This window comes from Dipteris shenzhenensis, chromosome 18, assembly GCF_047967505.1.
Source record: "Dipteris shenzhenensis isolate YYH24624 ecotype China chromosome 18, Dip_SZ_1.0, whole genome shotgun sequence".
In the NCBI taxonomy this organism is placed as follows: domain Eukaryota; kingdom Viridiplantae; phylum Streptophyta; class Polypodiopsida; order Gleicheniales; family Dipteridaceae; genus Dipteris; species Dipteris shenzhenensis.
The window spans coordinates 7,251,150-7,276,468 of record NC_141613.1 but is presented as its reverse complement, the minus strand read 5'-3'; the positions used below and the strand labels follow the sequence as shown (position 1 = coordinate 7,276,468).

The following is a 25,319-nucleotide window of genomic DNA, read 5'->3' as shown; positions in this document are numbered from 1 at the left end:
ATGCAGGGACAACAAACGAAGATGGCTTTCAATGAGGTCCTGACAAGTAAGCCTGAGCAATAGTTTCCCTCAGAGTTTTCATGTAAGACTTGCCGTAACTTCTTATCACAACTTGCATTTTGGAAACAAAAGAATCCCAGGCATCATCAATATGAACATGGCTGCGAGAAGACAGAGAGTGAGATGCTTCAGTAACCATGGCCTTGAACATAGCATGTTGCAAGTAGCTATTGTTCACAATCAAATGGCGCCTTTGTGGCAATCTATCATCTGGCATATCATGAAAGGATAACCGCAACCATAGAGGTGCATGATCTGAATGCACAAAGGCATAGTCAATCCACATTTTGCATGTAAAATCCCCATTTTGTTGCGGAGCTACACTATACCATCGATCCAGATGGGCCTGATAAGAAGAAAGAGCATTATGTTGGAATGTGTATCCAGGTAACAAAGGCTGCAATTCCTTCCAAAGGTCCACCAAATCCAGATGCATCAGTAATTGTGACCATGCATGCCTTTCGGGGGTTAACATGTGAGTATGTCTGGAGGTATTGTCTCCCTGTTGAGGAGCATTATTAAAATCCCCACATATAAAGGCATGATATCTCCATCGATATTGTTGCATGGCATCCCAAATTTCAGTTCTTTCTCTAGAGGATTGGGATGCATAAACAGAGGCAAATTCAAACACCTCTCCTCGAATAACGCATTGAAGAACAAGCCATCTACCTTCGTGGTCATTTAAAGCAATAACCAGGTGGAGCTCATGTTTGATCAAAATGACCACCCCTGAGAAAGAGTGCTCTCCAGCATAGAAAATGTCATAGCCACAGTAGTGTCCTGTCTTTCCTGCATAGACATGTTGGTTATGTTCTTGTAATGCCACTATGTCAGGCTGAAATCTATTGATGTACAGCCACACTGTTTTCCATTTCCTACTGTCATACATCCCCTGGACATTGAATGTAAAACATTTGATATGAGCAGTCATATTTACAGATATTTATAGTAATATAACAACTATGTACAACAGTAAATTTCATGATGTCAACCCTGCATTTCTATCTCAGGGTTAATGTTTCTCCCCTGAGAAGAAATATCCACTTGAGGTGTAGACAGCAGAGCAGCAACCTCCTCTTCAGGGAAGAGTGTTCTGCTGGCTGTCACTACAGCCCATGTGATCCCAATGCCTGTATTGACCTCTGGGGTGTTTCCACTGGAAGACGCACCATTCCAAGTATGAGGGGGTGGAAGTCTTCTAGCAGAAATAACTTTTCTTAAACTTTGCCATCCATCAATTGGAGGTTTCTGTCCTTTTGTTGAGGGTTGAATAGCAGGAGGTGAATGTGAAGAAACATTCCCATTTGAAACCACTAGAGCTTTGCCTTTATCCTGAATTCCAAAAAGCTGTCTACTGTCTTTGTTTTTATTTGCAATAGAAGTAGGAGCATCCTTGGTAGGCATTTGAACCGGTAAAACAACAGGAGGCATTTTATGCTGATTCATTGGACACTGTAAAGCCATGTGTCCAAATTTTTTGCGATCAAAACAAGCCCTTGCAAATAATCCCCATTTCATTTTGTAAAAGGCACTTCCCATGTCCACATTATTCACCGTGATTGAATAAGAGTTCGGTGTGGGATTATCAGTATCCCAAAGAAAGCAAAATCGATTTGAATTGCCATTAGGCCGTGGTGGGCAGACCACTTTGCCTAAAGAAGCTGCAATTTTAGGCAAGAGTGAGGCCATGCATTGTGGGAAATCTACAACTTCAACCCAGACCGGGCATCTATGTCGGATTAAAGCCTGATAATCCCTTGTGGGAGACCATGGCAATACATGCACCATTTGTTGCCCAAAAAAAAGAGGCGAATGTTCCAAAAGCATTTGTCTGTGTAGCTCATCCACCATAATAACCTCAAAAAAACCCCTGGCTGCATAGTGCACTTTGCGAACAAACGAGCCAGCCAGTGTGCGAGTCAACCAGTTGCCTATCTCTGCAGCAGGTGGCATCCGGCCAGGAAAAAATAAAATTACTTGCATTTTTGGCATATTCTCTGACAGGATCCACAATTTCATCTACTTCCACCATGAGGCCAACTGATGGAACCGAGTCTTTCCACTCTTTCCTGGTGTCTGCAAATCCTTCATGCATGACATCGTAGACCAGTTGGGCCTCAGGCGTATCATGTACCGGGTCATGCTAACGTTCCTTTTGAAATGTCTTTTCATAGGAATCTTCAGCCATACCTTTGTAAAAGGTGGAGCTCCTCAGAAAGGAGGTACCTGTAAAGTGGTAGTGGAGGAAAAAAACCACTCCCAAGAAAAGCCCACAGGAAGCCCACTGAGAAGAGCAAAAGAGTATATTTGTAAGGAGAAAGAAGGGAAAAAAGGATGTAGAGGCCAAGATAGGATAGAAATCAGTTCTGTAGAGGGAAAAGAGAAAAAAACCAGCAGAAAAACCCCAAATGAAATATATTTTAGAGGGAAATAGCAGATTTTGGCGAAGAGGGGAGAGATGGGAGCGAAAGCCTTCAAGATCAGGGCGTGATTGTAGTCCGGATGCAAAACCCTGCGCAGAAAACAGACCTAGAACCAGAGCTGATGCAGGGACAGCAGGCTGCAGCAAGCGGAAAAGGCCGTACAGCCCGTACAGCTGTATGGAAGCTGTACGGAATCTGTACGGAGGTTTGACGTACTGTACGGCAGCTTATGTCTGCTCGAAACGATCAGATTCAGGGCGTTGATGCAGCGCAACAGGGTGCTGATGCTCACGGGTTGATTACGGGATGCTTTCGGGCTGATCTGCAAGGGCTGGCTCCTCTCAGCTCTCTCTCACCACACACGGCACACACCTTTTTTTTATTTTGTGAAACCAAGATACTTATATTATGATACATTCATTTACATCTGGGCAGAGCTCAAAAGAGAGCCAAAGCCCTATCCATCAAAAGCAGTAAAAGAAAAGCTGAATACAAGACACTCTCCAATATCACACACCAAACACACACTTTTTTTTTTGTAATACACACCAAACACACACACACACACACACACACACACACACACTCTCCAATATCATCTTCGGCTCCGTTTCCCGAGTCACAAATTTGGGAAACATTTTTGGTTATTTGGCAGATTTATGAGGTCTTTGTCTCAATACTCACTATTTCTCTCATGGGTGAGATATTGTGCTCTTTGAACAATCTGGAGTGAGCATAATTTGGCATACTTGGGTCGGCAGATTCACAAGTCATATGAATCTTTTTGAGCCTCATTGCGGCAATCCTTATATGATGCCAGCCATGAGGGTGATATACATGCTTCTTGCATAGAGCTTTTCTTTTTATGTTTCTGATCTTTGGGATACTCTCCATTTTGGAGACTTCCCATCTTGTAAATTTATGAGAATATAAATACGCTGCACTGGATTTTACTAAAAAAAAAAGTGTGTGTGTCGGCAGTTTTGTGTGTGTGTGTGTGTGTGGGGGGGGGGTCTCTGTGTGTGTGTGTGTTTCCCAAATAACCAAAAATGTTTCCCAAATTTGTGACTCGGGAAACGGAGACAAAGATGATCTGAAATTCTCCCGAGGAGGTTCCTAGAACACAGGCAGTGCCAAAGCAAATGAGGGACAGTCTCTGAAGCAGCCTGACATCGTAAACATGTGGATGGTACAATGTGACGTTTGGCAAGTGTGATTCCCATTGACAATGTGCCGGTCATGCATCTCCAAAGAGAAAGTCTTTGTTTCAAAGGCATTTTACACTTCCATAATATCCGGAGATTCTTCCGCCACCATGAGAGGGGCTTCCTGATATGCCACAGAGTATTAGCATATCAATCCATGGAGCAGGCTGAAGAAGCCTGTAGGCTTTGATAGAGGTCAAGGCAAGCAGAGGAACAGGATGAGAGCATGTAGCAGAGGGTTGCAATTGCCAATCCATAAGCCTGTCTGTGTCAGCCACAGGAGGAACAGGTAGAAGAGGATGTAACAAATCAGCAATTTTCTTCCATATCGACCTATGATGCATTCCCAATGCATAGGAAGCAGTGGCCTGAGGAAAAGATAAGACATAGCCCTGATCATCTACCACATCATTTATGTATCTAATTCCCAATTTCATGAGATTATATGCCCGAACAGGTTCCTGTAAAGCAAGTGGAATGTCAAAGATGGCACTCCAATGAATACTTTCTTTCCTCATTGAGTTTGTCCCCGAGCAATTATCGGGAGCCCATTTGACCTTAGAAAGTACTTGTTTCCAGTCAAGTATCAGAGCAGTAGAGAAAGGATAGCCAGGGATCTTCCCTACAAATCTCCCAATGACAACCTCCCAATGATCAGTAGTCCAATGACCATAAGCAGATGTCCTCATGTTGACACACATGGATGCTATCATACAAGTCCATGGCTGTTGTTGGTGGAAAAAAGTATGGAGCATAATCGCCTTCCTTTCAAGTACATGATATCTTATATTGAGAACATTAAGTCCACCATGCATCCTAGGAGAGCACACCATTTGCATCTTCATCAGTCTCAATGCTCTCACAGCAGTTTTTGTCTTCCATAACATCTCCATAGCTTGAGACATAAAGGCTGAAATATCTCTGGAGGACCAATGCAGCAAAGGCAAAGAGAACTGGACATAGGACATTACAATGGACTGTACTATTCTGAGCCTGACATGAAGTGGCCACGTAGAAATTTTCCAATATTCCAGTTTATGTTGAAGTCTTTGGAAGATCCATTTTAACTGCTGCTTCCTGGTGATATGCCATCCTATAGGATATCCCAAATGCCTGACTACATATTTGGAATGCACCACCTGACTTGGCCAGAGAATAGAATGCCAGTCACATTGTTTCAGGGGAAGCAATTTAGATTTGTCAAATTGACATGCGATCCCGCTGCCAATCCATACAATGATAGTGTGGTCATAAGCATGTGAACTTCCCGGGGAGAATTCTGTGGCATAAAGAAGGAATCTGACCGACCCACACACACACACTTTTTTTTTTTTGTAAAACCAAGATACTTATATTATAAAACATTCATTTACATCCAGGCCGTGCTCAAAAGAGAGCTACAGCCCTATCCATCAGAAACAGTAAAAGAAAAGTTGGATACAAGAAACATCCAAATCTTCCTCATGTAAGGCATCATATAAAGACTGCCTTAATGAGGCTCAGAAAAACTCATAAGGATGCTGAAGAGGAGAATTCAGATATGCTTGGATGCGCTGCAGCCAGAGGGTCCATAAGGCCCAGTATCTGATCCAGTGGAAAAAGAGAGAATACTGTGACAAAGAAGCTGAGTGCCATACATCCAGAAAAACCTGTAGAATCTGTGTGCTGGAAATCTGAGAGATAAAAAATAGGAGATTCTATCTAGAAGGTCTCTGGAATATGAACAGAACCACAATAAATGCGGAATACTCTCCGATGCAAGGTGACATCTTGGACAGAGAGGTGAAGCTATTCGTCGTTTAGCCAATTTCACTCCCACTGGGAGAATACCAACAATACATCTCCATAGGAATAGTCTTTGCTTCAATGGCATTTTCAACTTCCATATCATTTGCAATCTTCCTTTCCACCAGGCTAATGATTTGTTCAGATGCCATAAAGAATTAGCATGATGGGCAATCCAAGGAGGAGGTAATATTAATCTATAAGCCTGTATAGATGTCAATGACTGCAAAGGCTTAGAAGAAATGCTTGAACTCGAAGACCGAAGGTGCCAATCTTGAAGCCTGTCACTGCCATTCAATGTCGGAATCGGAACCAGAGAAAGTAGAAGATCAGCAATAGCTTTCCAAATAGGTCTATGATGCATAGCCAGGTTGTATTGTCTACATGCTGCTGGAAAAAGGAGAATATTTCCTTGCATATCTACAACATCATCAATGAACCGGATACCCATTTTCATAAGATTGTAAGCTCTGATGGGTTGTTGAACAGCAAGGGGAGAGGAAAACACAGCACTCCAATGAATACTCTCCAATCTGAGTGATGATGCTAGAGAAGCAGGATGAGGAGACCATTTGATGTGAGAGAGTACTTGCTTCCAATCCTGAATCAAGGAATTAGAAAATGGACAACCAGGGATTTTACCTTGAAATTTTCCAAGTACTACTTCCGATGGATCTACTATCCAATGTCCATAAGCATGTGTGCGCATCTGACCACACAAAATTGCTAACATAATAGACCAAGGCTGCTCTTGTTGAAAGAATGTTTTGAGCATAGTAATCTTTCTTGCCAACACATGATATTTGATGTTTATTATATTCAAACCACCATGCATTCTGGGTGAGCAAAGCAAGTCCATTTTGAGCAACCGTAAAGCTTTTTTATGAAGCTTGGTTTTCCAAAAAATCTCCATGGCTTGAGACATAAAAGATGAGAGATCTCGAGATGACCAATGTAATAGAGGAAGGTAGAACTGGACATAAGCTAGAACAATAGACTGGACAATTCGAAGCCGTACATGCAGAGGCCATGTGGAAATCTTCCAATATTGTAATTTGTCCTAAATTTTGTTGAACACCCACAACATTTGTTGCTTATTACTGATTTTCCAGCCAATAGGATAACCCATAGTCTTACTATATTTTCAGGTTGAATAATCTGGCCTGGCCACAAAATAGCATGCCAATCACAAAGCTTAAGAGGCAAGAGTTTTGATTTCTGAAAATTAATTTTAAGACCAGCTGCCAACCCAAAATCTGAAAGGGTATCCATCAAGAGGCGAATCTCCAATGGACTGTTCTTTAGCATGAAAAATGAATCATCTGCATAGGCCTGCGCTATGAAGGGTCGTGAACCAGAAATCTGAAGCCCCTCTAGCTGTCCAGTATCAACCATGTGATCCATATAAAGAAGCAAAGGATGTGAAGCGATGGCATAAAGCAAGGCACTGAGAGGACATCCTTGTCGAACCGAACGTTCGAGAGTCCAAGACTCAGACAAATGTTTCCCTATAAAGCATTGTGCAGTGGAATTTGAATAAAGCCAATATATGACATTAGATAGCTTTGGCCCAAAACCAAGTTTTTGCATGATTTGAGAGACATAATCCTACTGTACTGTATCAAACGCCTTCGCCACATCCACCTGCATGACCAACACATCTTGATCTGAATATTTAGCATATTCCATTGCGATAAGAGTGTTAGTGATATTGTCATGTATGTGCCGTCTTGGAACAAAACCATATTGCCTGGGATGAAGTCCATCATGAAGGATATCCTTTATCCGATGTACCAACATTTTGGCAATCAGTTTGTATATCACCGGCATCAAAGTAATTGGTCTCCAGTCATCCATAGTCTCACAAAGAATCTTTTTGGGCACAAGCCTAACCAAACCATGCTTCCAAGCTGAGGGAAGATGTTGGTGCTGCCATGCTGCATTAATAAACTGCAGAATTGGACCCTTTATTTCTGGCCAAAAGGCTTCGAAAAATTCAACCGTCAGACCATCCCAGCCAGGGGATTTATGTTTACCCAAATGCTTAAGGGCTTCATCCAAATCATCATCTGAAAAAGGCATTTCCAGCATTGATGCTTTTTGCGGGGAGACAATGGGAGAAACAAGCTCAGTAAATCTGTTACGAGCCAATGCGACCTGAGGTGCAGAAGAGGATGGCTGAGAATAAAGAAACTGAAAATGATCCAGACATTGTTTTTCAAGCTGAGAGAGAGACTGGGTCCAGAGACCATCTGATTTCCTTACCCTCATGATAGATTGGCTTTGTCTGTGTGCATGTAAGTTCCGGAAAAAAGATTTAGAGGAACAGCCCTTATCTAGCATAGGTTTAACTCTGGCCCTAATTTGCCATTTTGACAGCTTGCGTTTGTCATTGGCATCAATTATAGAGGAAGCACAAGACAATAAATGCTGCTCAGAATCAGATAGTGATCTTTGATGACTAATCTGTACAAGATACTGCTTGTATGATTTTGCCCACTGGATATGCTGTCTGGTTTCTGCCAAGTACCATCTTCCATATTCCTTGATGACATTTTGAATACGATGTATGAAAGAGATCCAAGCAAATTCCAGATCCTCCTGAGCATGGGATAGCAATGGCCTGCAAGCCAGTCTGATCATATGCTGAAATTTTTCATGAGAAAGATAGAATTGATTAACCTGTAAATTTCTGACTGAAGAGAGCTGCAAGTCATCCAGAGGCATTCCAAAAGAAAGGGTGAGCCAAAGTGGAGTATGATCAGATAATTGTTGTGAATAATCAGTCCACATCTGACATGTATATTCATCATATTGCTGAGCATGAATGAGATAAAATCTATCAAGCCTGGCCCAATAATCTGTGAGAGCATTATGGTGATATGTAAATCCCATCACTGAAGGATGAGTTGCTGTCCATAAATCTGCAAATCGAAGTGATGAAGTCATGTGTTCCCATTGCTGGATTTCAGAGGGCAGCATATGTGATTTATGCGTGGTATTGTCCTTCCAGTGAGGAGAATTGTTAAAATCGCCACAAAGTAGAGCATTAGAGGACCAGGGATATTGCTTTATGCAGTTCCACATTTGAGCCCTGGAAGCTGAATTTTGAGAGGCATACAAAGATCCAATTTCAAAAATCTCTCCATTGATCATGCATTGGATAATCATCCATCGTCCACCTAGATCATTATATGCTATCAAGGGTTGCAGATCATGTCTGGCTAAGATGCACAGCCCAGAAAATTGTTCCGATCCTGAAAAAAACCCATGCTGTCCAGCAAAAAAATGCTGATTATGCTCTTGGAGACATACAACATCCGGATGAGTTGTATTTATATAATGCCAGAGAAGCCTCCATTTATTCTGGTTGCAGAGGCCCTGTATATTATAGGAAAAACATTTAAGAGAAGCACGCCTGAAAATATATACAAGAGAATGATCGGTCCTCCAAAAGAGCGGGAGGCCTCAAGCCTCTGCCATTGCCACAGGGTCTTGCTGACCCTCAGCTTCCAATTCCCTCATAATATCATCTTCTTCACAAAGGGGAAGACCCTTCTTGACTGCATTGACCCAAGCCTTTGAGATGGGGCTGCTTGAAGAGGTAGAAGATTGTCCTGGAGAAGGAGCAGAGGCATCCCAATTACGAGATTGGAGAGGTCTTTGTTTAAGAAAGACCGTCTTCTTTGCAGTCTGCCATCCATCATGAGAAGATGGAATGTTTTCTCCTAACTTGCTTTTGCCTTTATCCTTATTTTGAGCTGAATTGGCCTGGCTCCCTGTATGAACTGAAGGCTTTGCTCCTTTAGCTTCAATCTTTTCCACATATGTCTTCTGACCTCCTTTATTAGATGGCAGAGGAATAGCAGCTGGAGGAGGTGGATGAAGGATAGAAGGACACTCCGAAGCAAGATGCCCAAATTTGTGACAAGAAAAACAAGCTCCAGCAAAAATGCCCCATTTTAAGGTGAAATATTTCTTGCCCAAATTAACACCCTCAATCTCAACTGCAATAGATGAAGGGGTCGGTCTATCAGTATCCCATAATATACAAAAACGATTTTTATTACCTGTTGGACGAGGGGGACAGATCACTTGTCCCAATGTCATAGCTAAACCTGGAAGCTCTGTTCTCATATAATCTGGAAAATCAACCACTTCAACCCATACAGGGCAATGATGCTTGATGAGGTTCTGATAGTCCTTATTGGGGGACTAGGGCATGATATGCACCATTTGGCGACCAAAAAATAAAGGGGACATTTCCAGCATCTTTTGTTTTGTCAAAGCATCCAAAAGATGAACTTCATAAAATCCTCGGGAGACAAAATAGACTCCTTCTACAAAGCATCCACCTAGGAGAGAATTTACCCATTGTCCCACATCATTAGCAGAGGGAATTTTGCCTGGGAAAAAGATGATAACTGCAGTTTGAGAAAGCTTCTTCAAAGGTTGCACAAGAGATGGATTTTGTAAGTGAGTTCCGGAGCAGGTTGAATCCATTCCCTTCTGCTTTGTTGAAAATCATCATTCAGCATATCAAACACATAGGAAGCATCTTCAGAAGAAGGAGCTATGGGGGAAGAGGCTTCCCTTAGTTGTCTTTTGGGTTCAGGAGAGAGGGCTCTCTTGACATAGTACTTGTTTGCTTCTGCCATGGGGGCCAAGGAATTAAACAGATATCAAACAGGGAGAATCGGACAGGGCACAAAAAAAAAGGCTGGCAGGAAGTACAGATGCTGGGATGAAGCACTGTACAGACACAACAAAGAAACTAACAAAAACTGTACGGACAGATTATAGAGATTGCAAGAAGGACCGACAAGCTGTACGGGATCAGTGACAGGCTGCACAGGACAACAAACAATCTGTACGGAAGAGTTAACGACTGTAGGAATTGATTAAACAGGAAAAAGACGGACAGACTGTATGGGCTTTAGGAAGGAAAACTACAGGTAAAAGCTGACGTGCAGGGTAGAAAGGATCAGCGATGATACGGTAATCTGACGCAGAATCCGTACGGAACTGTACGACGGCCGTACGATGGTACGGACGAAAGGATGGGCGCCAAACAACGACGGGCGACGCTGACCAGCAATCAGGATCGACGCTCACCGTCACACACCGGCCACGCACACCCTCTCTCTCACACGCTCTCTCCCTTACGACACACACTCTCTCTCTCTCACCACACACACACACACACTCACACACACCTCTCACCACACACACACACACTTTTTTTTTTGTAAAACCAAGATACTTATATTATAAAACATTCATTTACATCCAGGCCGTGCTCAAAAGAGAGCTACAGCCCTATCCATCAGAAACAGTAAAAGAAAAGTTGGATACAAGAAACATCCAAATCTTCCTCATGTAAGGCATCATATAAAGACTGCCTTAATGAGGCTCGGAAAAACTCATAAGGAGAATTCAGACGGTCTGTACGTAGAGATTAAAAGCACTTGTACGGGTTGGAGCTGTACGGAAGGATTCAATTGTTGCAGTATGGATTGCACGGGTTCCAAAGCTGAGTGCAACATGTACAGATTGTAGGCTACTACATTATGGGCTGAGTGCATGCACATGCTGCTCATTGATTGCTCATGTACGGACAGATACACCTGTGTACAATCAGCTGTGAATGGAGAGTGAGGCATGTCTTCTAGTTGCTTTGTACGGGCTCGTGGAGGTTGCCTTGGGCTGTGTGCACAGGCACAAGAGCCAAGGTCGTACGAGTAGCGTGGATAGAAAGCTCTCCAGATGTATACTTGTGCAGAAGCTCGTGTATGAGCTTGTTAGAATTATTGGTATACTCTAGGCAGTCACCAATGTAATCCATAAGTTAGGGGCACTTTTTTTTTTTTCAAAAAAGAGACTTCTATTAAGTAAGAAAGAAACCCGCTAGAGCAAGCTCTGTGCGGAAATACACCATGCTAAGCATGTAATAAAAACACCTTAGAGGAATGAGGTAGAAAGAAACCAAGGCTGAGGCTGAAAATGCCATCTCAACCCTGTAGAAGTCTCAGCAAAGAAGGGAGAGTCTCTCCAATCTCTGAGAAAAGTAACTCTCCTGGAGGAGGCTGCTCGAGATGATCTTTGCATGGTCGCCCAAATGGCCATCAGAGTGTGTATCGTATCTGTCCAAGTACTGGCCAAGATCTGAGAAGGGTGAACCTGAGAACCCTCCAAAGCCTCAGTGCACCTGGCTCTCCAAATGTGCCATGCTGCAATGCTAGCTAGGATCTCCCATGGAGAGTCGCCCGAGGAGTAAGCAGCCCTGAAAAGAGTGGCCGGAACATCCTCTAGAGAGCACGACTCCACAAGGTGTCGTCGGATGTGAAGAGCCCAAGAGGAGTCAAGTCTCTCAAAAAATACTTGGGGCCCTGAAAGAGTAAGCCAAGCCACTGATCCCCAGGTCATATAGAAAGGTAGGCGAACAAAAGTGCTGAAAAGTCTTGCAATCCCCTTCCATATGATTCTCGCCTGTCTGCAATCCCATAGGCAGTGCTGTATTGTCTCCAAAGCAGAAAGGCAGCGAGGGCAAGAAGGGTCAACTCTGAACTTGGACCTCCAATGGTTCACTGCTATCCCACCATGAATAAAAAGCCAAAAGAAGAGAGTGATTTTTCTATTTCGGTGGGATTTCCAGAGCCTCTGCCAAAAAATTCTCTACAAGTCAGCAGAAATCTGAAAGTTCTCCCAATGAGGAGCTCTGGTAGGCTTCCAACCCCTAGAGTTGAGCTGGAATTTCCTAGCATTACTGACTGTGTAACGAAAGAAGGGGATGCCCTTCTCTCGGTGCCCATCATCTATCCATTCCCATTCCCCAGGGTCCCACTGCAAAAACTTAATTGGGACACCTCCATAGAGCCACAGCCTCCATGAGCCAAGGGCGAGGAGAAGCGGGTCAGGATCCAAGTACCATTGTGAAAGAGAGCCATGCTCCATGAAGCCCACTATCCTGACTGGCTGAAACAGTACCTCCAACAAGATATCGTCTGTGGATCTGGACAGCCTGTCCCCCGAAGAAACATCAAATACTAAGGCATCCTCATGTGGGTCAAGAAAAGCAATCACCTGTAAAGGAACTCCCAATCTGGAAAATGCCCCCATCCAGGTGGAGCAAGTAATAGGCATGTCATCTGTGTCCACCCAATCCAAGGGCAAGGCTGCATCAATCTGCTGGACTCTCCCTGCACTCCCTCTGAGATTAAGAACCATGTGGGCTCCATGTGGGGAGACTCTTGACTTTTTCAATATTTTAAGAGTCTTGAGCATCTTTTGATGGGACACATGGCAAGATTTTTAACAGATGCATACAGTCTCGCACGCCCACTTCAAGAGAGGATTGGACACACAGTACTAGATGAGTTTTCACCACAGCCCACCTCAGGTCTCCCTCTTCCCCTCTTATGGTTGCTATCCTGAAAGCATGGGCCAGCTTCAAGAGTACTCTTCGCAGGATTCCCCCTTGTGAGTGTGAGTAAAGCTATCACCTAAATCTCAAGCAATTGTCTGTGAGAGTGAAAGTTGGAATTTCATTTAGCAAAAAAGGACATGGATGGTGACATACGGGCTTATGTGATTGATGGGGAAAGGAATCTATAGGCAGCAATTGTATATGGGTGAAGGAGGGTGACAAAATCTCTATAAAAGGAGCTCTCCTCTCCCTTGTTCATCATCTCTTCCACCATTAGGCCTCATGTTGTTGTAGCTCTAGTCTCCTCAAGCCTCTTCCATGAGTCTTCTCTCCCTCTTGTAGATATTCTCTTATGTAGACTCTTGAGTCCATCTCTCTCTAGTTCATTCTCTCTCTATGAGTAGTCTTGGAGCTTTCGCTCCCTCTTCACTTCGTATTCCCTCTCTTGAGTCTCTCTTCCCTTTTCTTTCTTTCAAAGCCTTAAAAGTTCTTTCTATTCGGCCGCTTATTGCACACACATGGTCCATCCATTTCCCGAGCCACCAAGGGAGTTACTTACCCTCTTCTAGGCGAAATCTATGAGTGGTGGATCGTTGATGAAGGTGGAGTCTTGAGGGAGCATCCTGCTCAGGCGAAATTAACATGGATGGAGGGCAGTTTTAATGACAATTTGATCCCCTGTTAGTGTTTTACTCATAACTTTCCGCTCGGTAGTCCGATTTTGATGAAACTTATATTAGCGCAAAGCCCATCTCAAGGCGCATCTCTATATGTGTTTGAATCTTCGATATCATGTCTCTACTGAAAGTTATAGGTCTCTGTGTCTAATAACAGTTTGTAGAGTGTTTTGAGCTAATTGTAAAGGTATCTATGAAGGAGGTGCAATGTTTCCTCGGAACCTGCCCGTCCGACCCAATCAGCCCCTTCGAACTCCTCGATATATATCAGTTCATGTCATGTTGAGCCGCAAGATTTTGTCCTGGCATAAGCCCTCTCACAACGAACTTGCAGAGTAAAGCTCTACACTGTAGATCTGGACTGTAGATCTGGGTCGATGATATTCAAAACCCCCTTCTCTTGTAGGAAGAATCAAGGTCTCCCAAGCCACCCTGGCTGTAACATCAGTTGTGCCATCTAGACCACTCCATAAAAAGTTTCGTACAGGCCTCTTAAGCTGAGTGATACAATCCCTAGAGTGGCACCAACAAGAGCATACAAACCATGCTGTGGCTAGAAGAACCTCGTTAACCACCACCACCCTGGAGGCCAAGTCAAGTTTGGCTGAGCTTCCAGAAAAGGAGCTTTCTTCTGATGCTTTCCAACACCGGAGCAAACTGTTGTGAGGGAGAGATGCCCACCCCAACCTGGCAGCCTAAATATCTGACGGAGAAGCCCCTCTGTACCCAAGTGAAGCCAATATCATTACCCCAATCCGGGGTGTCATCCTCGCAAATCCAAAAACCACTGGATTTATGCCAATTAATGTGTGCACCTGCAGCCATGCAAAACAAATCCAAGGCTGTCCGAAAGGAAGTGAGTGTTCTGGGGAGGCATCCAAAAAAACAGCCGTGTCATCTGCCAACTCACTATCCAGGAGCTCTTCTTCTCGGCGGATAGGAAGCCTCATCCCATAAATATCAGCTTGAGATCTAATGTAGATACTCATAGCTTCCGCCACAAACTGAAAAAGAAACAAGGCAAGAGGACATCCCAGTTAGGGACACTTTGACTCACTAGAGGTTTTTTCTTCAAACCACAGTTAGTGGGTTAGTGTGGTTTTGTCACTTAGACAAAACCACCTCCTCACTTGTAGTTTTTTTATCTTATCTATTCCAGTTCTACGTTCTCCTCTCTCTTGCTTGCTTCTTGCTCCCACTTGCTACATTTGGTATCAGAGCCTTGTTAAGATCCTTCCGTTTGTGCCTACTCTTACTGATGCTGTTCGTCCATACACTTGCAACTCGTCTGTACGCTTTCTGCACTAGTTCGTCCGTATAGTCCGTACGACTATACGGAAATCAATCGCCAATTCGTACACTCGTCAGCTGTACAGTTTGTACTAGCCGGCTGTCCTCGTCCGTACAAGCGTCGCACGCGAAAGCTGTACACATTGTGGTATCCCGTCTGTACGCCGTACTCTGCATTTGTTGTACATCTTGCAGGCGTCCATACATTGTGCAAGTTTTCCTTGCAGGGTCTTCTTGCAAGATCACTTTGTAGACACCTTTCTTTGCAGGTTCTTCTATTTGCAAAGAATTTGGGGCTTCTGAGTTTTTTTACAGGCACATTGCATTTTTTTAGGTGCTTTTGTGCAATTTTTGGTTAGACATTGCAAGTAGATTGCAGTTTTGCCAAAAATCTGGGGCTTTTACAGACAAGTGCAATTTTGGCAACATTTGGGACTTTTGGTCAATTTGCCCCCTTTCAGTTACAATTTCTTGCAGGAATTTGGGGCTTTTGAATTTTGGATGCAATTTAGAAGTGGACAAATAATTTGAGAGCTTTGCAAGCAGTTTTGGACTCAGTTTGAGTCACATTGCTGACATTTCCCATTTTTTGCAGACAGATTTTGTAGATTTTGGGCATTTGCAGAGCAATTTGATGCATAGCTTTGATAGGCTGTGACAACAATTGTCATTTTGGGCAGATTTTTTGCAGACTTTGGTTGTCCATCTTACATCCCAAGAAGGGATTTCACTTGTCAGGTTTGCTGCATTTTTTGAGTTGTCTAGCAGATATGGCTCAGAACAATCCCAATGAGGTCTTTGGTGTCTACACTCAGGAGGATAAGTTGGATGGCACCAACTACTCCTTATGGAGCTTTATGGTACGCAACATCTTAGTTGGCACACATCTATGGGATTATGTCAATGGAGATGAGACAAGGCCATTAACTGTGGCTACACTTGTCACTCCTACTCAAGGTGGAGGCAGGGGTAGAGGTCAAGGTGCAGGACAAGTAGTAGGAGCAGCAACTACTGCTTTGGTGGCTCCCACACCGGAACAGAAAAGGTGGGATTCACGTGATGAACAAGCTCTTTCAATCATTTCCCTTTATGTCAAAAGGTTTATCATTCCTCACATTCGGTCATGCAAGACCTTGAAGGCAGCTTGGGATATTTTAGAGAGCATGTTTGCAGCCAGAAATGATGCCCGAGTCTCATTCTTGAAGAGAGAGCTATCTCACACACATATGGATGAGGGTGATTCCATGAATGCTTACCTCACCAAGCTTTAGGATTTGAGGAAACAATTGCTGAATATAGATGAGATCATTCCTGATTCAGAGATGATTGCCACCACTCTGAATTCTCTTCCTGAGTCGTATCTCGGTTTTCATACCTCGCTGAATTTGTCATTGAGGGAGGGTAGCAATCCTCTTTCTGTTCAGGAGTTGGTAGGACTCTTGTTGCAAGAAGAGCAAACAAGGAAGAACATGGCCACACGGGCTGGCGTACATGCCATGCTTTCAAAATTCAGGCCCAAAGGGGCTGGTCTGGATACTACAGCCACTCTTGAGGATGACTCATATGCTTTTTTGACTTGCAGTTATTACCCTTCGAAGGATACATGCTCTTTCAGTGTCAATGAGACATTGAACACATGGTATTTTGATAGTGGTGCATCCAAGCACATCACTTCACAGAAGAGTCTTTTTGCATCTCTACATGCACCACACACAAAAAAGGAGGTGACATGTGCAACCAATTCTTCTTATTTAGTGTGTGGAGTGGGTGATATTATACTTACCTCCACGGATGGCACAGATTTCAGAATTACTGATGTTCTTTATGTGCCTCGTATAACGAAGAATTTACTTTCAGTGTCCTCTCTCAATCGAGGAGGATTTCAGGTTATCTTTGATGATGATAAGTGTGCAATCCAAGACAAAGAGAATGATTATGCTTTGATGTTGGCTGGCACTTTGTACCGGGGTCTTTTTCAGCTTGATATTTATGAGAAAAGATCCGATCTTGCACTTGCAATAAGCACTCCCATTGCTGCCATGCAGAATGCGGAGTTATGGCATGCCAAATATGGGCACATGAGCTATGGTAGCTTGATGACACTTCAGAAGCATACTATGGTTGATGCATTGCCTCCGTTCGAGTCACCTTCTCCTCATGCCTGTGAGGGATGAATTCGTGGTCAGATGCATAGATTTCCCTTTAAAAAGGATGGTGCAGTACGAGCTACTCGCAAATTACAGCTCATACATAGTGATGTCTATGGTCCCATGAGGACACCTGCTTTTGGTGGTTATCTATATCATGTCACAATCATAGATAACTACACAGACATGACTCAAGGGTCTATGGCTTGAAGAAAAAATCAGATGTGTTTATGCATTTCAAACACTTTGTGGCCATGGTTGAAAATGAGACAGGAATCAAGGTGCAGACGCTTCGCACTGACTGAGGGGGGGAATATATGTCTCATGAATTTGAGGCATTTTTGAAGGAGAAAGGCTCACACATCAGCTTACAGTGAGGCTTACCCCTCAGCAAAATGGCAAAGTTGAGCAGAAAAATAGAACTCTCATGGAGATGGATAGATGCATGCTCACTAGCAAGAAGTTGTCTCACAGATTTTGGCTTGAAGGCCTCATGTGTGCCAATTATGTTTTGAATCGGGCTCCCACAAAGGCTTTGAAGACAATCATTCCCTATGAGGCTTGGCGTAGGAGGAAGCCTTCAGTGGATCACTTTCGTGTTTTTGGATGTGTTGCATATGCCCACGTGCCTGTGGAGTTTCGACATAAGTTGTCAGATAAGGTACTAAAGTGTATCTTTGTTGGGTATAGTGCACAAAGCAAAGGCTATCGTCTCTACAATCCTCCCCCCCACGCAAGATTTTTGTGAGTAGAGATGTCATTTTTCCAGAGAATTCAGCTCATACACATGCTGAATTCACTATTCTAGCTTCTTCGGATGATTTTTTTGAGGGGTTGCTTCCTATTGCTTTTGGTTCCCCAGCTGAGGCTCATGCTGAAAATCAGCATTTACAGCAGCCTCCACTTGCTTCACATGCCCCGATTCAGCCATATACTGATTTTGTTCCTCCACAGGCAATGGCTGATGTTGTCAAGTAAGAGATTCAAGAGATACATGCAGTAAAAACAGTTCCGAAGTTTTCCATTAAAAGGAAGCCAGATGGGTCTATTGAAAGGTATAAGGCATAGCTGGTTGCTAAAGGCTATGCTAAAAAAAAGTAATAGATTATGAGGAGACTTTTGCTCCTAAATCCCGGATGACCACTATTAGATCAGTTATTGCCATGGCTGCAAATTTTGTTTGGAATGTCCATTAGTTGGACATAAAAACAACTTTCCTTAATGAGGACTTGCAGGAAGAGGTTTATGTCAAACAACCTCTTGTTTTTGAACTTTCGGGCATGCACTTCAAGTTTGCAAGCTGAATAAAGCTTTATATGGGCTGAAATAAGCCCCACATGCATGGTATGCCAAGATTGATGCCTTTCTTGCAAGTAAGGGGTTACACAATAGTCCCATAGAAAGCACCCTCTACATCAAGAAGGATGGGGGGGATATTTTGGTCATCCTTCTTTATGTCGATGACATGCTGCTCACAAGGTCAAATGAGAAAATAATTGCAGATTTAAAGCTGAATTGAAAGCTGAATTTGACATGACAGATTTGGGCATGTTAAATTTGTATTTGGGGATCAAGTTCATACAAGACAAGCGTGGCATTGTTATGTCTCAATCCAAGTATGTGCAAAAGCTCTTGGATAGGTTCAACAGCTGAGTTGCTATAGGTATGCCCTCAATTCTCTCTAGGTTTTTCTAGATGGTATAAATCTTTTCATGTTTTGTACTTTGTCCCATAGGCCGCGAGGCCTTTCGCGGATGTTAATATATCTTTCTTTCTCTACCTCAGTGAGGTAGAGCATACATATCCTGTCCGCTCAGCCTATCTCCTCAAATGTTCAGTCTCAATGCGCAGTCGATATGATTATTGCAATCCTCATGGTATGTGATATGTGGACCTTCATGTATCCAAGTCAGCAAATGAAGCCGCCCTTTGTAAGCCTGAGAAGGAAATCCATGTAGAAGGCCATCTTGGTGCTAAGGCCGTCTGCCGGCACCACCCAAAGTATCTTGTATGTACTATTTGAAGAGGTCTAGCCGGATGAGCCGGTTAATGTCTTCATGAGTGCTTTGAAGGAAGGGAGATTTGAGATCATACTTCTGTGGCGGGAGGTGGTTCACTTGTATGCCATGTGCCATGAGGAGAACCAAGAAGTGTGCCCCTGCTATGCTAATCGTCTTGAAGACTCCATAGCTAGGTCGGGGTATCTTTGAGCATCCATCTCCTGTACTCGTTGGATACATGTGATTGTTTGGAAGAGGGCGCCTATCATCATCGATGGTACAACAAACTTTGCTCGGATGATCATGTGTGGTATTGATGGCTTTCATTAATGTCCTAGGAAGACATGGATCACTACTCGCTGATTTGATTATATAGATACCGCTATACGCTGATGACATCGAAACCAACCTCAAGGCCAACAAGAGGGTGGTAAAAACAACTAACCAGCCATAAGCCTTCAGACTAAAATATTCAGCAAATAACTCAAGCATAGATTGGGGGAGCTAGAGTGCTCCTGCTCAATTACAAGGACACAGATTGGCCCCAAACCCTTGGCGCCCCTTTTAGTATTTCTTTATTCATTGGAGAGATCAGCAAAAAGATTACACAATGAGTTCAAACTCACTTTGCATTCAATGCTCTTCCCACTCTCAGTAGGCATCAAAATCCCAAACATTAGCCCTACTCGGCCTTCCTCTCACACCCAAATGACAATAGGCATTCATTTCAGTGCAAACACCTGCATAAAACCTAGGAGCTGTTACTAGCAACCCATGAGAGGTCACACCACTCCCCAGACTGCCGCAAGTGTCCACTGACTCACTGGAATACCCAAGCAATGGGTGAAAGCATATGCCCACAAACCTTGGAAGAATGAATGTGCTCTGCAAGCATCCACAGTAAATCACCCTTGCCCACAATTCCTTCCAACAAACTAGCAACCATAGTGGGGCATGTGAGAACTCTTAACCAGCCCAAAGTTCAAACCAAGCTCATTCACGAGCTAATGCATACCCATTTGGAAGCACACTTTCCATCTTGACTCACAAGTAGCTGTCTGAACAGCCAAGAATCACCTGGCCATCTACTGCTTAGATCAGAGTGAAAGAACCCTCCCCTGTCAATTTGCAATTAGAGAGGGTAGAGAATCCTTGTGTGCTCAGCCAAGCCCTCAGCCCTGCGTCATCCACTTTCAGCCGTACGTACGCTGACCGTCACCTTGGTCCGTACTTAGACCATTCCTCTGCAAACTGTAGACACGCCCATTGTTGCAGCACTCCGCACGCACAATCCGTACATAAGCATTGTACTTCCAACCCCGTACGCTGGCATCCATACTACCTGTATGTACGTTTCGTACCAACAGTCATACCAGGTTGTACCAGCAGTGATTAGAGGCTCCATACAGTCGTACAATAGTGATGATTAATGTTACATACAACCGTACGGTCACATGCATCAATCGTTGCAGGCGCCAAAACTCTCTGTGAGTTATGTCATCACCCATCTTACGTGACCCTTTTCTTCAGGTGCTTCTACAAGCTACCTTGTTGATTGGATCCAAGGCATGGGGAAATGTCACGTGCCACCCCCCCTTCATTTGGCCCCAATACCCCTCTAGTGGGGCACTTTTTAAGACCAAACCAATAGCCAACATACATTTCTAAGGTTCTATGGCCCCTCTTGGGCCTCTAAATCTCTCATTTACCCCCAAGGCACAACTCCCTAGGGGATAAACTTGCAAATTCACACCCTATGGCCTTGCCAACTAGATTTCCAGGGTCGTTCCCACATGCAAGTACAAAACTCATGCCCTTGTGACAAACATAGTCCTTAAATCCTCTTTAGCAGTAGGTCTCAAGAGGCACCTAGAGGCTCTAGAGGTGTTTTGCAGGGAGAAAGACTTGATAGTCAACCATGGCGAAACCAAGGTCATGGGCAGTGCTCCGTTGACATAGCTTCACTTACTGGGGTGAGGCGATAGAGATTGTACAATCCTACACATACCCAGGGGCAATTTTCACGGGCCCAGTTTTCACTATGATCCACGCAACCGAAGCACAGCTCACATGTGGCTAGGGGGCTCTAGCTTGACTAGAGCGATGGTGCTTCTAGGCACACTTCCAGGACCGTCCAACAAAGGGATGGATTTTTGATACACTAGTGAGGCCGACAACCATGTATGCAGCAGCTTCTTGGAGAGTGACCTCTCGACGACAACTAACTAGAGCGATTGCAGGTGATTATGGGTTCTCGATGATTCAGAGTAAGCCATCAGTCTCCCATCAGATAGTATAGGAAAAGGTCACCATGACACCGCTCAAGATTGATGCCATGACGCTAACATACCTTCATAGGGTTTGGGCTCTACCTAGCTGGAGATTACTGAGATTGACACTAGATCCATCTAGACGAGTATGGCCTAGTACGCATGTATATCCAGACGGTTTGCCAACGAAGGTATTCAGATGAACCAACTCCCGCCCTTTCAATACTTCTTGGATGCCCCGTCCTCCTTGGTTCCACGAGATGAGATCAACCATATCATACGGTTAGATCTACTCCAGCTCTACACATACCAACCTTCTTTTTTTTGGGGGGGGAGGGGGGGGGGGGCAAGGGTTCCCCACCAAGATCCAATTCTATCACGACTACTTCGGATTGATCGTCAGAACCCCATATAGACGCATCTCACATGTATAGAGGATCGCCATTGGACAAATGCGAGTCTCCTCCCATTAGTTGAGGATTGAGGTAAGTAGAACCGCAGGCACACCCACAGAGCAGCAAATATGCAAGCTTTGCACATTAGCAGACGTGGAGACAGAGGAGAACTTCCTATGCACTCGTCCAGTTTACTATGAAATTTGTGGACGGTACGATTGTCTATTCCAGGAGGGTCTTGGGTTTGGGCCACTCTCTCGGCTGATCCACATTTAGGACCAGGTTTGTGTTGGTCTTATCTGATGGAGATGCGGAGACATAGAGACTGTACTGAAACAGATTAGACAGCCAAAGGCGACTGCACCTGAGAAAGAGACAAATGGAGCACATCAACATGTCATCGATTTCTATGCATTTGAGTCAGTCCCGAGACAAGTGGAGTGGAGGAGGAGGAGATAGCTGACATGAGGACATAGTGGATCAATGAGAAGAGAGGACGAGGAGCAAAGATGCCCTACAGAGGTAGGCCTATCTCAGGCTTTCTCAGAGGGGAGCACTAGAGCCAAGGGGTTACTCTCGACATGGCACGCCGGATACAAAGATCAATAGAGACCACACCCCCAGCGCAACGTGACACGACATGATAGATATAGCTATGAGTATATGCTCGCATCCCACTTGGAGAGCCACATTGGCACTTGGTTATGCATTTTGAGTCTTTTGAGTACTTGTTCTGAATTTATGAGTTTTTGAGATTTTGAGCTTCTTAATATAGCACTCTACAAGGGCCTTAACGAGCCCTTTGCAACAGCCCACTTGTATGAGTTACTCTCTTGATTGTGCTTTGTCTCATAGGCCGCTAGGCCTTCCGAAGACATTACATTTTCTTTCTTTCTATCCTCTGCCACGTCCTCTCTAATAGGTGAAGTCCCCAAAATGGTGCACCATACATCAGAGCAGGTGTGAAGAAGAATAGAAGGATGAATAGCCCACCTAAAGCACGAACAGAGGAGCCAAGGCCATCGGACACTACCACACTTATAGAATAAGTACCCCGCACCAACAAAAGAAAGCCTGAGTGCCTTTCCAATCATCCATAACACCCTAGTACATCATGTTGAGTACCTAGGCCTATTCTGATGTGTATATGGGTTTGGGAGTATGAACTGAGATTCAATCAATGAGCATGTGTTTCTGAGTCTTTAAAGATACTTTGCATGGAACTTTTCCGAGTCACGCCACTGATTGGTTGCATTGCTTTGCTCTAGGTAACCGACTGCTGTGGCATCATACGCTTGCGTATCCCTTTGAAATACGATTAAAAACTAAACATTAGTAGCCCATCATCCATTACTGAGATTGTTACATACTCTCATACTTGGCTGTAAGTTTGTATGTGTGGGGCGTCACCCGCATGAGTGCCCACTTTCTGTAAGATATCATATATTTATAAGGTTTTGGAAGGATCCTCAATGTATAATACTTGCATTACCTCTTAGGTCTAAGAGTGCATACTCTCACTTTTATTTTCACATTGCTCATGGTCATAGCATTTTACAGGTAGGTCTTTCGATAGGTAGACACACACCCATAATATTAAAAGAATTGGACGGCTTCATAGGGAAATGGATGCCACCTTGTATGTACGGATTCCAAGCTTCCGCTTACGAGTATCGGGATGATGTTGAAGAAGAGTATTGACTAGACCAAACAGCTGTTCCATAACCTACAAAGTAACAACTTGGGCTATCAGACAGTAGATAAGACACGTCTAATTCGCAGACTAACAAATTCAATCACTCATATTCTACCTGGTGAAGAATCAAAACAGTAATATGAAACAAACATTAGAGGAGCGAATGTGGAACTTATTGTCATTCGAATGTGTTATATACAGACAGCAAGCTAGAGCATCATTTCCATTATATTCTACTGTCTATTCTTTGACCATGAAAAAATATCAAACTGTTTCGATTCGACACCTGAAATGAGGTCTGTAGAGTTTCAATTGTGGTTTGCTATCCTTGAAAAGTAACACAGTTCACTTGAAGTTTGCTAACCTTTGAACATGAACAAAATTGCCATCTAATGTGACTTTTCTGATATTTTAAATTCATTTATAGTTGCTAATGAAGAAAAAATAAAATGAATGCTCCAATAGCAAGAAAAAAGAGTTCTGGTGCCGAATATTGGCAAACAAATCATGATTGCTATTTCAAATTTGACCATATGGGAAGAGCATGCTTGCAGCTTCTGTGATGCTTCAAATTAGAAGGATATAACGCTTCTGAGCAGCCTCATGCCGTTCTCTTTTTTCACAGAGGAAAAATGAAAGCTATGATCCAGAAACTAAAGACCAGGAGCGCTTGCTATAGAAAGGAAAAAGAATTTGGTGCCACTTATTGGCCACTTATTGGTTAAAAAATCACTGATTGCTATTTCAAACGTGACTATATGGAAGGAATATGCCTGCCACTTCTGCGATTCTCCTAATTAAAAGGGCATAAGACTTTGTGAGCAGACTCATTTAACAAAGGAAAAAATAAAAGCTATGATCAAGAAACTAAAGACCAGGAGGGCAAGAGATCATGAGAACTTCTAGGTGGCACATTGCTGTAGATGCATCAGACCAATGATTACAAATTTTTTACTAGAATTGCAAGTGAAATTCTCCAGCCCATACACAAGGTAGGGGATCCCATGGACCCATCCAACCACAAAATAATATATGGTTGGGCATATCATTGTTGTTTGGGACAAAATTCCATCAGTGTGTTTGAAATCTGGTCTCATGGCAGGTTTCAGACAGGACTATTCCACATGGATCACATCTTTACCCTTTAATCCCTTTAAAGGAGGCCAAGCATTGTAAACAAAAGATTTATTTTTACTTTTGTAGATGATCTATCGTTGCTTTGTAGACTTCAAGGAGACATCTGTTTCTACACCAAGGCAGTGCTTATGCAGAATCTAGAAAGCTTGGGGATCCCATAGAAAGCATTTAGGCAGTCATCACTTTATATGAGCATGTAAGAGGCCAAGCCCACCGACGAGCCATGATGTCAGACCAATTTCTGGCTGAGCATCTGGTGAAACAGGAGTGGCTCTGTCCCCCTTGCCTTTTGGGTTTACATTGACATATTGGATGTGTATTAGATCCTAGTGGATCATTCTAGGGAATCTCGCGATTACCCTATGGTTGTAACATTGTAAATTGGTCAATTGGATATATTAAAATATGCACATATGCATTAGGTCCTAGGATGGTTAGGAAAGGGTAGTATTGTACATGGGTATTGCATTAATCAATGGTATAAGCTAAGGGTAGAATAATGGGGTATGCCCAAGGGATGTGATCCCAAAAGGCATGAGGGATTGTACCCTCTCGCCTCATTCATGGTGTGTGGAGTATGGGCATTTGCATGCATATGGATTGTGGCTTGAGATGAGCATGTAGGAAGAGTCTAGTAAAAATACACTCACGTGGGCGTACATCCATGAGATTTTCATGGTGCTTCTGTGTTTCAAGCAGTGGCTGGCCAGGTTGGGAATGGCCAAGGAATGCTTGGAAATCACCCTGTTCGTTTCCAGCCTGGAATGCAAGGTATACAAGGGATTATGCTTGGGGGTATGCAAGT

General features: G+C 43.6%; 1 protein-coding gene across 1 annotated transcript in view; it reads right to left on the bottom strand.

Moving 5' to 3' along the window:
- ATM (Serine/Threonine-kinase ATM-like protein) overlaps positions 1 to 25,319 on the bottom strand; it is a 312,761-nt gene that overhangs the window by 49,658 nt on the left and 237,784 nt on the right. Inside the window, exon 70 of the mRNA XM_087389269.1 lies at positions 23,318 to 23,407. Coding sequence (XP_087245395.1) covers positions 23,318 to 23,407 — 90 coding nt within the window. The remainder of the gene's footprint in view (positions 1 to 23,317; positions 23,408 to 25,319) is intronic.